Source organism: Stegostoma tigrinum, chromosome 2 (genome assembly GCF_030684315.1).
Source record: "Stegostoma tigrinum isolate sSteTig4 chromosome 2, sSteTig4.hap1, whole genome shotgun sequence".
Lineage (NCBI taxonomy): Eukaryota > Metazoa > Chordata > Chondrichthyes > Orectolobiformes > Stegostomatidae > Stegostoma > Stegostoma tigrinum.
In genome coordinates, this window is record NC_081355.1 from 47,658,525 (window position 1) to 47,675,576 (window position 17,052).

The 17,052-nt window shown below is 42.1% G+C and overlaps 1 protein-coding gene across 1 annotated transcript in view; it reads right to left on the reverse strand.

Moving 5' to 3' along the window:
* The window catches only part of slc6a3 (solute carrier family 6 member 3), a 160,824-nt gene that overhangs the window by 47,810 nt on the left and 95,962 nt on the right, over positions 1–17,052 (reverse strand). Inside the window, exons 9-10 of the mRNA XM_048560401.1 lie at positions 1,413–1,541; positions 1,047–1,146 (exon numbers count right to left, since the gene is read on the reverse strand). Coding sequence (XP_048416358.1) covers positions 1,047–1,146; positions 1,413–1,541 — 229 coding nt within the window. The remainder of the gene's footprint in view (positions 1–1,046; positions 1,147–1,412; positions 1,542–17,052) is intronic.

Here is a 17,052-nt window from a genome sequence, read left to right on the forward strand (position 1 = left end):
GGTTGGAGCATAATATCAGGCACCCTTCCTACTTTGTCCTGTTATGGGCTTTTTTCTTCTAGAATGGGAAAAAGGGAGGGATTGAGTGCAATGAATGTTGATGGCTGGTGCAGATAGTTAAAAGGTGGTGAGGTGTAATCAGACAGTGAAAGACAATGCAGAGGCCATGCTGTGTTAGTGGTTGTGGGTTGTTGGGGTAGGTGTGATTTGAATGAAGGATGGTGTTGCAGACAATAGTGAGAGTTGGTGAAGACAATTCTTGGTGGTAGCAGACACAAGGTGAGTGCCAAGTAATACAGAGAAGAGTGTGGCATTTACCCTGGCACAGTGGCAAAGGTCACTGACCTATTAACAGCATTGCCGGATGCTCATCTGCACCTTGGACCCATGGCATGGACCCATGTGACAAGCTCAAACCAGACTTCCAGCTTCCTCTGCTAGTCTTCCTGAAGGAGGATGACCACCTTTGTGCCACCTTGATCAGTTTCTCTCAGATCTTAACAAAGAATCATGGTGCCATTTTCCCCCTTTCTGACAGCTGCACAATTTGTTCTTGAGTGAGCATGGCAGCTTCAGAATGCCGTTGCTTGTTTGGGTGCACAGTGGCCTTTTGAAGATGGTACAGGTTTGTGGGATGCCAGTCTTTTGGTGCTATCCACTGCGGAGTGAGTTGCTACAGGAAAGGCATCTAATAAGAAAGGGCCAGTAGGGGCACCTGTTTAGGCAGTCCCTAAAATTGTTTCACAATCTGTCCAAATTTTTTCACAAAAATTACAAATCAAGACGAATTTTGCTGAGTTTGAAGGACTTTTTGCAGAGCATTGTACGTGACTTGCTCTTCCATTATCTTGACCATCATTTGATCTTTAACCCAGCATTGTATTGTCAGACTCTTATTTAATGAAGAATGTCAGATAGCTATAATAAAAATCATAAATGCCTAATATGTGTGATATTTAAATTATCAAAAAATTATACTCAGTCACAAAACTTTCGGCTGTGCCTGTTAACGATAAACCTGATTGTTCAAGTCAATACTAACTTACCATAAAACCAGGAGACTCCAATGGTTTCCATAAGTACTCCAAACAGTATGGATGTCTCTGCTGAGAACTTGTCAAGTAAAGTAAACACATAGATGCCACCCTAGAAACAAAAAAAAATTCCAAGAGTGGTGATTGCAAAACATTTAATGGAATGAGCAATATCGTTAAGACTAAAAGAAATTCCAACATCGAGCCAAGAATGAAACTGATTATTGTCATCATATAAAGTTTATGGCTATAATAAATCTGCCCTTTTCTTCTAATATTTTCAGAGTCATCTTTTCCTAAGCAATAGGCTGTTTGTTTTCCATCAAAAGACTCTAACAACTTCTTATTTAGAAAATGGCTGTTGTTGAAGTGACCTACATTAGTTACACAGAAGAGAGACACCAGAAAGGTAATTGTAATGATGAACAGTGTAAAGATCTCTCTGTGATTACGCAGGAGTTTGAATTCATCAATTAGTCCTGTAATTACTGATTCCATGCCACCCATCTGTGGGAACAAGAAGACCAAATGTTAGGAAGCATATAACATAATACACCGTATTTTCCATTCACCCCGAGTGATTGTTACATCTATTTTGATGCAGTTGAACATTCACTTATGGCCACCATTGAATTCCTTTCCAAATGTGTAAACTTATCAAATACACAGATGAGGCCCATGACAGGACAAAATTATATTAATGGTTCTATTTAATAGAGATTAACATGTTAAACTCCCATTAGTTTCATAGGGAAAAATCACCTACCAGGCCATGATGCAAGTTTGAAAATCAACTTCAGATCAGATTTTATAACCTGAAGCTAGCTATGCAGTGCATCAGGGAAGGAGAAAATTATTTGGATTTTTCTGGAGTTCAAAGGCAGGGTCTTCAGCCTTTGCAATAGTGTAACAAATCTGAGATTTTTCAAATATTTTTGACTGCAGAATGGATTAGCAAACTGACCGTAGTATGTGCGATGGGAAACCGTTCAAGTCGGAGGAACAAGGTATGTAGCAGTATTAGGGCACAGTGTAATAATGGCAAATTATACCATTCTGCACAGCAAATGGGTCCAGATGTCTGTGTTGCCTGCCAGGTGCTAGGGTTTGGGGCATCTGCACAGGGCTGTAGAAGAACTTGCAGTGGAAGGGGGAGTATCCAGTAGGAACCAATGATATTAGTGGGACAAAGAAGGAAGTTCTGCTCAGTCAGTACGAAGAAATAGGCTGCAAATTAAGGTGCAGAAACTCAATCTCTTATTAGTTGAACCATATGCAAATTAGCACAGGGCAAATCTAATTAGAAAACTGAAAGTGTTGCTCAAAGACCAGTTGGGAGAATTGGGTTCTGGTTCATGGAACATAGAGTCACAGAGTCATACAACACAGAAACAGAATCTTCATGCCAACCATAATCCCAAACTAAACTAGTACCATGTCCTATGCATGGCCCTTATCCCTCCATACGTTTCTTATTTATGTACTTATCCAAATGTCTTTTAAATGTTATAACTATACTCATATCCACCACTTCCTCTGGACGTTCGTTCCATAAACTAAACACTCCCTGTATAAAAAAATGCCTTTCACATCTTTTTAAAATCTTTCTCCTCCATTAAAAATGTTTCCTAGTCTTGAAACACCCCCCCCAGGGAAAAGACACCTGCTATTCACATTATCTATGCCCCTTGTGATTTATAAATCTCTGTAAGTTCAACTCTCAACCTTCTATGCTCCAGAGAAAAAAAAATCCAGCCTATCCACTTTCTCCTTATAACTCAAACCTTCCATTCTCTGCAACATCCTGATAAATCTTCTCTGAACCCTCTCTAGCTTAATAGTGTCCTTCCAATAACAGGGCAACCAGAACTGCACATAGTACTCCAGAAGAGGTGTCACCAACATCTTGCACAACCTGACCATGATATCCCAACTCCTATACTCAAAAGGGCTGAGCTATGATGGCAAGAGTGCTAAATGCCTTTTTAACCACCCTGTCTACATGTGGCACAAACTTCAAAGAATTATGTACCTGAATCTCTAAGTCTCTCTGTTCTACACTACAAGGCCCTAATTTTACTTGAATAATTCCTACCCTTGTTTCTTTTACCAAATTGCAATTCTTCACCTTCTACATACTTCACATTTTCCAGTTTAAACTCCATCTGCCCATTGACCTAATTGATCAAGATCTCTTTGTATTCTTAGATAACTGTCTTCACTGTCCATTATACCACATATCAGTAATGGGGAAAATTGGATCAGTATTGATTGGATGGACTCCACCTGAATCATGCTGAGGCAGATTGTCTTGCTGACAGCTTAACTAGAAGCATTGAGAGTATTTTAATCTAATTAATGGGGACAAGGAATCAAAATTATTAATATGGGAAACAATAAACAGATCATAACTGGGAAAGATAGAAAAATCTAAGGGTAAACTGACATATAGGGGTGCAGGTTACAGAAGTTAATTAAAGAATACATTTAAAGACTCTATGTGAATACGTGAAGGATTTAAAATACGACAGATGAACTAGAAGTACAAGTCAAGAAAAATAGTATGATCTGGCAGCCATTACAGAGTCATGGCCAGAATGAGAGCTTTTGCCAACGTGGTGGCCATACTTCATGGGTGAGTGTAAAAGTCATAATCACCCTCAAATTATTTTCCCCCAGCTTCTTCCTGGGCTCTGCCAGTAGCGTTTGCAGGAACATGCAATCATACGAGCACATTAATGCACAAGGTAGGTGACTAATGGTTTGTTTTGCATGGTGGACTGGCAATAATGCCAACTTTACCAATGGTGCCTGTTTAGCTGCCACAATTTTTTTTTGTCTTGTAGCAGTTCACCCTCCTCAATCTCACTGCACAGAATGATTGGCTATTTGGAAACAAGGGGTACCCATTTAAAAAAATGGAAACAGCATCCATGAACAACCTAATGAATGAAGCCCAGGAGTGAATGAATGTCAGAATGATAGATGCATCATTAAACAAGCCATCAACACACAGAAGTTGCAATTTTGGTGCCCAGGCAGAACTGGAAGCACCATTTAGTTGGCAGCAATGAAGGTTTCCAGAATGTATTGCAGTCTGCACAACATTTTCCAACAGTGAGGTTTAGATTAGAGGGATAAACATGACACAGAGCACAGACCTTCATCATATGATTGCTCGAGCAGGAGGAGGCAGAATATGACTTTGCCAATGTTAGCAATATTGCTACCCGAAATGCATGGGATGCCCTCATTATTCTGGGGTTCCTTTGGATTTCACCAGTGCACTGATCTGGCAGTCTCAAGCAATAACCACATCACGTGTCCCTCAACTTCTCCCAACATAAAGCAATTAATGCAAACATACAACTTTCTCTTTCTCAGCTACTCATTACTTGTAGTCAATTCTTGTCTTACGATTCATTACAAATGAAAAAGTCATGTTCCAGACTGCAACCAAAATTAGGCAAGAACCAAAAACAGAAAAGTTTCAGTTTAACACAATCACAAAATACTACAAATACTAGAAACCTCAACAAAAAACACAATATGTTGTAAAAACCTGGCAAGTTCGGCAGGCTCAAAGAAAAGAAACAGACTTGTTGCTGTATGCTGATGACCTTTAAAGGAGAAGATCATATATGAAGGTAGGCTAGCTAGTAATATTAGAAATGATAGTAAAAGCTTCTTTCAATACATAAGAAACAAACGAGAGGCAAAAGTAGATATTGGGCCGCTCCAAATTGATGCTGGAAGGCTAGTGATGGGAGATAAGGAAATTTCTGAAGAACTTAATAAGTACTTTGCATCAGTCTTCACAGTGGAAGACATGATTAGTATGCCAACAATTAGGGAGAGACAGGGGGCAGAGTTGAGTATGGTAGGCATTACAAAAGAGAAAGTGCTAGAAAAGCTAAAGGGTCTAAAAATTGATAAATCTCCTGGCCCTGATGGGCTACATCCTAGAGTTCTGAGGGAGGTGGCTGAGAAAATAGCGGAGGCTTTGGTCGTGATCTTTCAGAAGTCACTGGAGTCAGGGAAAGTCCCAGATGATTGGAAAATTGCTGTTGTAACTCCCTTGTTTAAGAAAGGATCAAGGCAAAAGATGGAAAATTGTAGGCCGATTAGCCTAACCTCGGTTGTTGGTAAAATTCTAGAATCCATTGTCAAGGATGAGATTTCTAAATTCCTGGAAGTGCAGGGTCAGATTAAAACAAGTCAGCATGGTTTCAGTAAGGGGAAGTCATGCCTGACAAACCTGTTAGAATTCTTTGAAGAGGTAACAAGTATGTTAGACCAGGGAAACTGAGTAGATGTTATCTATCTAGACTTCCAAAAGACCTTTGATACAGTCCCTCACGGGAGGCTGCTAAGCAAGGTGAGGGCCTGTTCTGTTTGAGGTGAGCTACTGGCTTGGATTGAGGATTGGCTGTCTGACAGAAGGCAGAGAGTTGGGATAAAAGGCTCTTTTTCGGAATGGCATCTGGTGACGAGTGGTGTCCCGCAGGGTTCAGTGTTGGGGCCACAGCTGTTAACATTATATATTAATGATCTGGATGAAGGGACTGGGGGCATTCTGGTGAAGTTTGCCGATGATACAAAGATAGGTGTATAGGTACGTAGTACTGAGGAGGTGGGGAAGCAGCAGAAAGATTTAGACAGTTTAGGAGCGTGGTCCAGGAAATGGCTGATAAAATTCAATGGGAGTAAATGTGAGGTTTTGCACTTTGGAAAAAAGAATACAGGCATGGACTATTTTCTAAACGGTGAGAAAATTCGCAAATCAGAAGTGTAAAGGGATCTGGGAGTGTTGGTCCAGGATTCTCTAAAGGTTAACTTGCAGGTAGAGTCTGTAGTTAAGAAAGCGAATGTAATATTGTCGTTTATCTCAAGAGGGTTGGAATATAAAAGCAGCGATGTGCTTCTGAGCCTTTATAATGCTCTAGTTAGGCCCTATTTAGAATACTGTGTCCAATTTTTGGCCCCACACCTCAGGAAGAACATACTAGCCCTGGAGCATGTCCAGTGGAGATTCACACAGATGATCCCTGGAATGGTAGGTTTAATGTATGATGAACGGCTAAGGATCCTGGGATTGTACTCATTCGAGTTTAGAAGGTTGAGGGGGAGATCTAATAGGAACTTACAAGATAATGTATAGTTTAGAAGGGGTGGACGTTAGGCGGGGAGGCTAGGACCTGTGGGCACAGCCTTAAAATTAGAGGGGGTAAATTTAAAACTGAAATGAGACGACATTTCTTCAGCCAGAGAGTGGTGGGCTTGTGGAATTCATTGCTGCAGAGTGCAGTGGAGGCCCGGACGTTGGATGCCTTCAAGGCAGAGATCGACAAATTCTTGATTTCAAAAGGAATCGGGGAGAGTGCAGGGAAGTGGTGTTGAAATGCCCATCAACCATGGTTTAAATGGCGGAGTGGACTTGATGGGCCGAATGGCCTTACTTCCACTCCTATGTCTTATGGTCTTTCAACTGAAAGTAATACAAATGTTTGTGTCCTAAAGCTGTTAGAAAGAGGAAAGGAATTGGTATGGAGCAGAAGGGGGAGATCTGTGATCAGCTGGAGGGCAGTGGATATTAAATATCAAAAAGAAAAGGTGCAACTGCTAAAGAGACTATGGGAAAGAGACAAAGGTTGATTCTAATGACATGTGAATGGTTCCATAATAACCATCTGAATGTAGCATGAAAAGACAAAGGAAGAAAGAAGTCCAATCCAGCAAAAACAAACAAAAAAGGAGAGACAACATCATTGAACAGGATGGAGCCTGATCTAAATTTATGATTTAAAGTTTTTGAATTCCATGTTGAGTCCTGGAGTCTGGAGAATGCCAAGTCAAAACATGAGGTGCTGTTACGTGAGCTTGAGTTCAGCTTTACTGGAAAGCATGAAACAGACAGAAAGGTCAACATAGGAGGAATATAGAGAGTGAAAATCACGAGCAACTATAGGCTCAAGTTCATGCTTGTGAACTATACTTAAGAAACTCACATGGCAGTCACCTGGGCTACATTTGGTCTCCCAATGTAGGGAAGGTCATACTTTGAACAATGAATATGATAAAAGATGAAGTCATCATTGTCGTTCTTGCTCATCACATGATGTGTTTAACTTGAGAGTCACCATACCTCAATTGAGGGATGAGGTTGCAAAGATAGGACCTTCTTGGTAATCATACACTAGTACAGGAACTGAACCCATGATGTTGGTGAAACTCTCACAACACAAACCAGCTGAACAGCCACCTGAACCAACTAATCCTTAATGGATGCAATACACTAAATTGAATGAAATATCAATAAGTCAGTTTCAATTGGAAAGTGTGTTTAGAAGCTTGGAATGATGAGAAAGGAAGAGGTGAAATGATAAATATTGCATTCCCTCTGCTTGCATAGTGACTAAAGGGATGCTAGAGAAGGCTGTTTAATTTTTGGGTCATTGAAATATTAACTATCTAACACTAACCATTTACAAATATTTACTCTTCTTTCTCTGAGCATTTCTATTTGGTGCAATGCCGGTGGCTTAAGTAGAAGTAGAAACAGTCATAGTGCATCCCTGTTCTAGTAGCTTAAGCTGCTCTTTGCTAATTGCTGTTATTTCATTATCATGAGTATCCTACCAAAGACTGCTGAGTTGTGAGGCAAAGAGACGAGTGGCAATGGAGGTTGGAGGACATGGTAGTTGAAGCGAGATAATTGGAAGTGCTGTGGCCACAGCTCATCTTCCATGTGTGTTTTCACCTTCTTCCCTCTCACTTCCTAACTGCACATTCCTGCAGGCATTGAGCTGGACAGCACTTTACTGCTTGTAAGTAAGGCTCTGATAGTCTATAGCTGGGATTTCAAGAATCATGCTTAGAATCCACAGTGTCCAAGCTATATATGAGTGTAGAGACCCCCACTATATTTCCTATTTTTTCTCAATTTCTTTGGTGGAACTGTGAATTGAAGTTAGGGTTAGTTGAAACTAATTTTGAACAACTGCATGTTTCAGAAAAGAAATAAAATACATTTATTAGCTTTTGGTGACTGGCCTAGCTGTTCATGGAACATAATCACTAATCTAAGGAACACTGTGGAAAATTTGACAAGATGTACTGCCATGCCCAAGGCTACCAGCTAGTTGGATGTTGAATTGGTCAAAGGAGGACTGGTACTAACCTGCTGACCACAGAGTATGTTGATTAAAAAAGGAAGAAAACCAGTTCTGACTGGTTTTGGCAGGTGCATGATGATGTGGAAGGCTTCAAACTGGCTGTTAAGTTTTACTGTCTCTAGTTTTCTATCCATTTAAAGAATTGTTGATATTCTTTTCTCAGGACATTCAATCTGTAGGAAAGAAGTAAATACTTCTGGAAGTTTACTGAATTGCTCACTTTCACTGGTGACTTCAAATTATATATACAGTTATGTGTTTGGGTACAACCGTTATCCAGGGATTGCATAACAACTTGACATCCATTGCTTGAAACTGTTTAACTGAACTGGCAAATTACAAACTTTTATTTTGTTTTTAAGTTATGTTTTAACTATGGCTATCTGTCGGTCTGTCCATGTGTGAGTGGAAGTTATGGTCAAAGAAGACTGGGTCAATTAGATTACCTTGTTGTTTAGCTTTGTTGTTATATAGATACAATATTATGAATAAATTGTTCATTTTTATTTAAGTTATAAACTTGATGTCTAAGATCTGTTATTGTTTAATGTCTAATTAAGAACAATTAGGCAGTTTTGAGTGTCATTGAATATTTTCATGTCACTTTGTTGCAAATCTAGTAATAGTAAGGATGATTTGATTTGGCTTGCTATCCCTGATCATAACATGATGGCCTGTATGCACTCGTTTGATTGACTGTCTGCCTGGAGCATTATGTGACATTCAGTCTATGAATTAACATAACATTGCAAAACTCTGTTGCATCATACCCCATCGGTGCCTGAGTGCAACCCCTGCAATCTACCTGCAGCTATGCAGTCAAAGACAATTGGAAAGCCTGCCAGTACATCACACGTTCTATACTACTACTTCAGGTGTATTCTCTTCAGTGTTGGCTTTTGATATTCAGCAAAACCTGCGAATCCTGGGCCTCTAACATGACTGTCCATTGCTCACCGTTTCCATCACCTGCTCTTGTTCACGTGTAACCAGTGAGACACAAAGCAAAAATCAAACTGTATTCCTTACTGGTTCAAACAAACTGAGTGTCTGAGTTGGTGTACGGTCTGTATGTGATGGTGCAATCTGAGTGAGGGATATCCTCTGAGGATTTGCTGTCATCCTCCCACTTCAACCTTGTGCTGGATTTTTGAAGGTTGTCTGGGAAAATAAATCCATGAATGAAAGCTGCTGCAGTAAAAATGTTTTATGTAATCATTAACCACCTGAACAAATTTGGCTCACTGCTAACATCGTCAAAATGCATCTTGCATACATGTAATGATCCAATATTCTGTCACCAGGAGGGGCATCTTTATTTCTGATGATCAAGCCTCCTTCTCTATATCTGTCAGTTGAAGCTTGGCTGAAGAGGCACTTCTGCTTCTCTATCTCTCCCTCATATCCTGTACTGTCTTTGCCTGAACCGAAGCAAGGAATACATCTATTAATGACACTGGCATGATTTAAATAGATGGATTCAGAATATTTGTTCAGTGTAAGTACAAGGAAGTGATGTGATTTAAACATGAGGATGAATGTTAGTGATAGTTGGATAGACAGATGTGAGGAAGGACATAGAGAGAAAGGAGATGAGTAAAGTAAGTCAGTGCGAGGAATGATGTGTTCAAGTAGTGATAATGGGAACTGCAGATGCTGGAGAATCCAAGATAACAAAGTGTGGAGCTGGATGAACACAGCAGACCAAGCAGCATCTCAGGAGCACAAAAGCTGACATTTTGGGCCTCGACCCTTCATCAGAGAGGGGGATGGGGAGAGGGAACTGGAATAAATAGGGAGGAGGGGGAGGCGGACCGAAGATGGAGAGAAAAGAAGATAGGTAGAGAGGAGAGTTTAGGTGAGGAGTTAGGGAGGGGATAGGTCAGTCCAGGGAAGACGGACAGGTCAAGGAGGCGGGATGAGGTGGTAGGTAAGAAATGGAGGTGCGGCTTGAGCTGGGAGGAAGGGATGGGTGAGAGGAAGAACAGGTTAGGGAAGCGGAGACAGGCTGGGCTGGTTTTGGGATGCAGTGGGGGAGGGGAAGAACTGGGCTGGTCTGGGGATGCGGTGGGGGAAGGGGAGATTTTGAAGCTTGTGAAGTCCACATTGATACCATTGGGCTGCAGGGTTCCCAAGCAGAATATGAGTTGCTGTTCTTGCAACCTTCGGGTGGCATCATTGTGGCACTGCAGGAGGCCCATGATGGACATGTCGTCTGAGGAATTGGAGGGGGAGTTAAAATAGTTCGCGACTGGGAGGTGCAGTTGTTTGTTGCGAACTGAGCGGAGCTGTTCTGCAAAGCGGTCCTCAAGCCTCCACTTGGTTTCCCCAATGTAGAGGCAGCCACACGGGGTACAATGGGTACAATATACCACATTGGCAGATGTGCAGGTGAACATCTGCTTGGCATGGAAGGTCATCTTGGGGCCTGGAATGGAGGTGAGGGAGGAGGCTGGGGTCAAGTGTAGCACTTCCTGTGCTTGCAGGGGAAGGTGCCGGGTGTGGTGGGGTTGGAGGGGAGTGTGGTGCGGACATGGGAGTCGCGGAGAGAGTGATCTCTCCGGAAGGCAGACAAGGGTGGGGATGGAAAAATAGCTTGGGTGGTGGGGTCCGATTGTAGATGGCGGAAGTGTCGGAGGATGATGCGTTGTATCCGGAGGTTGGTGGGGTGGTATGTGAGAACGAGGGGGATCCTCTGGGGGCGGTTGTGGTGGGGGTGGGGTGTGAGGGATGTGTTGCGGGAAATGCGGGAGACGCAGTCAGGGGCGTTCTCAACCACTGCGGGGGGAAAGTTGCGGTCCTTGAAGAACGTGGACATCTGGGATGTGCGGGAGTGGAATGCCTCATCCTGGGAGCAGATGCGGCAGAGACGGAGGAATTGGGAATAGGGGATGGAATTTTTGCAGGAGAATGGGTGGGAGTAGGTGTATTCTAGGTAGCTGTGGGAGTCGGGGGCTTGAAATGGACTTCAGTTTCTAGCTGGTTAACTGAGATAGAGACTGAGAGGTCCAGGAAGGTGAGGGATGTGTTGGAGATGGCCCAGGTGAACTTGAGGTTGGGGTGGAAGGTGTTGGTGAAGTGGATGAACTGTTTGAGCTCCTCTGGGGAGCAAGAGGCGGCACCGATACAGTCATCAATGTAACGGAGGAAGAGGTGGGGTTGGGGCCTGTGTAGGTGCGGAAGAGGGACTGTTCCACGTAACCTACAAAGAGGCAGGCATAGCTTGGGCCCATGAGGGTACCCATGGCCACCCCCTTTGTCTGTAGCAAGTGGGAGGAATCGAAAAAGAAGTTGTTGAGGGTGAGGACGATTTTGGCTAGGCGGATGAGGGTGTCGGAGGAGGGGGATTGGTCGGGCCTGCGGGACATTTCGAAGCGGAGGGCCTTGAGGCATGAGAAATACAGGTGGTACCATAAATAATGTGTTCAAGTTGGATTGGAAAGATGGAGTAAGTGTGTTGGCGTAGATGAATGCCCTCACCTTTTATGCCGTGTATGGAGTTTCAGTGAATTCATTATGCAGCAGCATACAGCAAACTGAGAGCTGTTGCTTGTATCTTCAGCGGCAGTCTAGAAAGAGCCAAATGCATAAAACTTAAGAGTCAAGGTAAACTTGACTGCCTTGCACTTTGCTGTACTTGTTCTACTTTTGATGTTGTAGTTTTGATTGTAAGCAGATGACAGATTTCTTCAGTGGAGCAAGCATATTTCAAGGTATAGTCTTATCTTAAATTAAGTTTAGAAAATTTCTCCCTAAAAACTTTACATTGATACTGTTTACAGCTGAGAGCCTTTTTCATTCTGCTATTCTGTTGTCTTCTAGCAGCTTCTCAGAGTCTGTGGTTTCACTTCATTCTTCCAGTTTTGCTCAATACCAAGAGGAAGATCTACCAGATTACCCATGTCTGTCAGCAACTTATTTGAACAGAAGCTATTTAATGAACAGAAACTACTTCAGATGATTCCCTGTAAAATATAAAAGCTTCTACCAAGTAGAAGACAACTCCAGAAATTTACTATAATACTAGCATAAAGAGAAAATCTAGCAGCTAATCTGTAAAAGAAAGATTCAATAGCCAATGTACCAGGCCTGAACTCTGTCACATCCACTTGTGAATGGAGTGGATAATTGAACAACTAACTGCAGTAGGAGGCTCCACAAGTATCTCCACCCTCAGTCATGAGGGGGTCCAACACATCAGTGCAAAAGAGAGACAGAAGCACTTACCACTTTCTTTAGCCAGAAATGCTCAGAGGATGATTCATCTCAGCCTACCTCCTGAAATCCACAGGATAATAGATGCTAAATGGCCTATGCCATGCCCTCAGACTGTGAGCCCTGGTTTTAGACTCACTTGTCATTGGGAACACCCTTCCTACATCTACTATGTCTGATCTGGCTAGCACTGGACCAGCTGAATAGCACAGTTCGTTCTGAAAATTCTGTCATCAGTACTATTGCCATGATGCTGTCAGGGTCCGTAGCCTTGACAATATATTAGAAGATGGTACATAGCAATTTGTTCCATATATGTACCATCTGCTATATTAAAGGGATCAAAGGACATTGGCGGAAGACAGGGAACAGGCTTCTTGAGTTGCATGATTACATATGATCACAGAATGAAGGGCAGAGCAGGTGTGAAGGGCCAAAAAGTCTACACCTGCTCTTATTTTTCTATATCTATCAGACAATGTGGAAAACTGTCCAGCTTTAACCTGTCAACAAAGGAAAGCTGACATCTTCCATGTTACCTGGCCTATTGGTCTCTCAGTTACCACTGGCAGTTTGTAGTTGGAATAGCGTGCTGTCACCAATCCTCCTTCCTGTGTTGAGTTTAAGAATTTATCAAATTATTGACGGTAGATAATAGACCTATGGTAAGTGTTAACAAGAAGAGGCACTTGTCTTAATAACAAGAGACAACATGATGGCAATTGATATAATTTACATTAACATTTTAGGCAATAGTTACTTAAAGCTATTAGGAGTCAGAGGAGACTTCTGTCTCCAACAGGACCTTACATAAGACTTCTCAATTCTGCACCCAAAAATGGTATGTCATCATTAGATTGGTGACAGCTTCATACATATTCAATATTAACTTTTTAAAAATCATTACATTATACAATGAAATCTCCATAGTTCTACTATGTAGAGCATAGGGCCACTCTCTCAATATAGAGAGCAGACCAGTGGTGGCTTAACCCAAAGGTCATCACACCTCAAGTGAGAGTCCTTTATGGTAATCCCAGCCGGTATTGGAATTGAACCCACATAGTTGTATTCACTCCAAATTGCAAACCAGTCATTCAGACAACTGAGCTAACCAAACCAGGCAACAATGCTTTGAAGCAGCACTTCCTCAGCAACAACCTACTCATTAGTTCTCATTTGACATTCCACCATGTCCACTTAGTTCCCGACTTCATCACAATCTTCTGAAACAGAGACAAAACAGCTGTCTTTCAGAAGACAGGGTGACAGACTTTATATTCAAGGCAGTATTTGATTGAATTGGGTATCAAACAGTCCCAGCAAATCTGACCTTAATGGGAATTAGGGGAAATCTCTTCCCTGGTTTGAGTTATTCTTAGTACAAGTGAAGATAGTTGTGAATATTAGAGATTCAATCATCTCAGTCTCACCATATTGCTACAGCAGTTCCTCAGGACAGTATGAAAACCTTCTGTCCATCATATGATCAGAAGTGGGAAGATACATTGATGATTGTGCTATGTTCAGAATTGAAGCACTCCATGTCCATTGGCAGCAGGGCCTAGACAACATCCAGGCTGAGTGGTTAAATGGCAAGTAACATTTGCACCACACAACTGCCAAGCAGTATTCATCTCCCACAAGAGTAAATCTAGCAATCCCCCCTTGTCACTTAGTGGTATTACGATCACTGAAGTCCCCACTTGGCAGTTACCATTGACTAGAAACTGAACTGGAAGCCATACAAGTTTGGCTATAAGAAGTCAGAGGTTAGGAATTCTACAGCAACTAACTCATGCTCTGATTCCTCAAAGCTTGTGTAGCATGTATGAGGCATTATTCAGGTTTGTGGTAGAATACATTCCATTTGCCTATATGAGTGCAGCTCCAACAAGATTCAAGAAGCTTGACATCACCCAGGATAAATCAGCCTCATCTACCACCTTAAATGTTCACTACTGCCACTATCACCATATAGTTTCAGCATGTAAGAGGCATTGCAATAATTTACCAAAGTTGTTCAACGGCACCTTCCAAACACACAACTTCTACCACCTAGAAAAATAAGAGCATCTGACACATGGGGACACCATGTTAAAGTGGAAACATTACCCTTCAAGTCAGATGAAATCTTGATTTGGTCTATATCACCATTCCTTAACTGTTAGCAGTCAAGATCCTGGAACTCCCTCCCTAGCAGCGCTGTTGGTGCACATATCTCCAGTAGGCTTCAGCGATTCTGGCAGATGACTCAAGATGACCTTTTCAATGGAAATGTAGGATGGATAATAATTATTCACCTAACCAATGACACCTGCATTCCAAGAAAGGATTTTGAAAACAAAAATCATGATTCCTCTCAATAGCATCATAGAGTCATTGAGTTTTACAGCATGGAAACAGACGCTTTGGTCCAACTTGTGCTTGCTAACCAGATAACCTAAATAAATCTAGTTCCACTTGCCAGCCTTGTAAATCCATCCTATTCATGATCCCATCCAGATACCTTTTAAATGCCTCAACCACTTTCTCTAGCAATTTGTTCCATATATGTACCATCTTCTGCATGAAAAATTTGCCTCATCTCCCTTTTAAATCTTTTCTCTCTCACGTTAAATCTACGCTCTCTACTTTTGAATTCCCCTGGGAAAAAGACCTAGGTTATTCATCCCATACATGCTCCTCATGATGTTATAAACGTCTATACAGTCATCCCTCAGCCCCCTATGTTCCAAAGAAAATAGCCCCAGCTTATTCAGCATATCCCTATAGCTTAAATCCTTTAACCCTGGCAACATCCTTCTAAATCTTTACTGAAACCTTGCATGTCTGGTGATACTGTAGCTTAACAGGTTATTTTGTCCTGTTTTTCGTTAAAAGAGAGATTTTAAGACAGAGGTGCAGAGCCAGTAAACAGCTTGAGGGGCCCAGGTTTTCTTTTTAAAAGTTGGAACAACAGAAGTAGCTTAAATGGATGTGGTCAAAATCCCACAGAAGCAGGATCTTTAGTTTAGCTTTCAGCAGTTGTTGTTGGGAACTCAAGTATGGTGTTCTAGAAAACATAGGGGGGTGATGGACTCTCAGGGGAATATAGCAGTGGCAGCCAGGTTTCTGGTTCTGAGACTGGCTCTAATGTAATGAAGGGTACACCAGGTTCCAAGTGATCAATTGTGATAGGGAACTCTTTACTCAGAGTCTAGGACAGACGATTCTGCAGCTGACAGTGAGACGTCAGAATGGTGTGTTGCCTCCCTGGAGCCAGGATCAAAGATATCTTGGCGAGTGTGCAGAATATTCTCGAGTGCGAGCGGGACCAGCAGGAGGTCATTGTACATATCGGACCTAATGACATAGGAAGAGAAAAGGACGAGATTCTCTGGAAAGAATACAAGAAGTTAGGCAGCAATTTAAATAGTAGGTCCTCACGGATAGTAAAATTTGGATTAATCCCAGACCCATGACCTAGTGAGAGTAGGAGTAGTAGCGTAGAGCAGATGAATGTGTGGCTGAGGAGCTGGTACAGGGAAGAAGGGGTCACATTTTTGGATTATTGGAATGTCTGCTTGGGTAAAAGCGACCTGTGTAAGAAAGAAGGATTGCACTTAAATTGGAAGGGGATTAATATACTGGGGGGAGATTTGCTAGAGCTGCCTGGGAGGATAGGAACCAGTAATAGGGGATTGGGGTGGAACCCAAGGGAGATAGTAAAGAAAGAGATCAGTCTGAGACTGGTGCAGTTGGGAAAAGGAGCAAGTCAAACAGCCAGGGGAAGCAGGAACAAAGTAGCGAACAGGTAAAACTGATAAGTCAAACTGCATTTTTTTTTAATGCAAGAGGCCTAACAGGTCAAGCAGATGAGCTCAGGGCATAATGAGACATGGGACTGGGATATCATTCGGTTTACAGAAAAATGAATCTGGGATGGACAGGACTGGCAGCTTAATGTTCAAGGAAATAGATGGTAGAAGAAGGAGCAAGGTTGGAGGTGGGGGGGAGCAAGAGAGGAGGGGAAGTGGTGCTTTCATTTAGAGATAACATTACAGCTGTATTTAGGGAGGATATTCCTGTGAATACATCCAGGGAAGTTATTTGGTAGAACTGAGAAATAAGGAAGAGATGATCACATTATTGGGATTGCAATATAAACACCCCAATTGTCAGTGGGAAATTGAGAAACAAATTTGTAAGGAGATCTCAGTTATCTGTAAAAATAATAGAGTGATTATGGTAGGGGATTTTAACTTTCCAAACATAGACTGGGAATGCAAAAGTGTTAAGGGCTTGGATGGAGGGAAATTTGTGCAAGAAAATTTTCTGATTCAGTATGTCGATGTACTTACTAGAGAAGGTGCAAAGCTTCACCTTCTGTCGGGAAATAAAGCAGGGCAGGTGACTGAGGTGTCAGTGGGGGTGCAATTTGGGGCCAGTGAACATAATTCTATTAGTTTTCCCTTTCTTAGACAACAGAGTGATGATAGCCCTGTGCCAAGAAAGGGGCATCTCTCCATTCGTGATATAGTTCTCCAGGACACACACATAGCCACCCCCTTAGGATGTCCTAGAACGCCCTGAAGAACTCCATAGTCAGCCCATCTAGCCCCAGGGAGTCGTCTCTAGAAAGACGG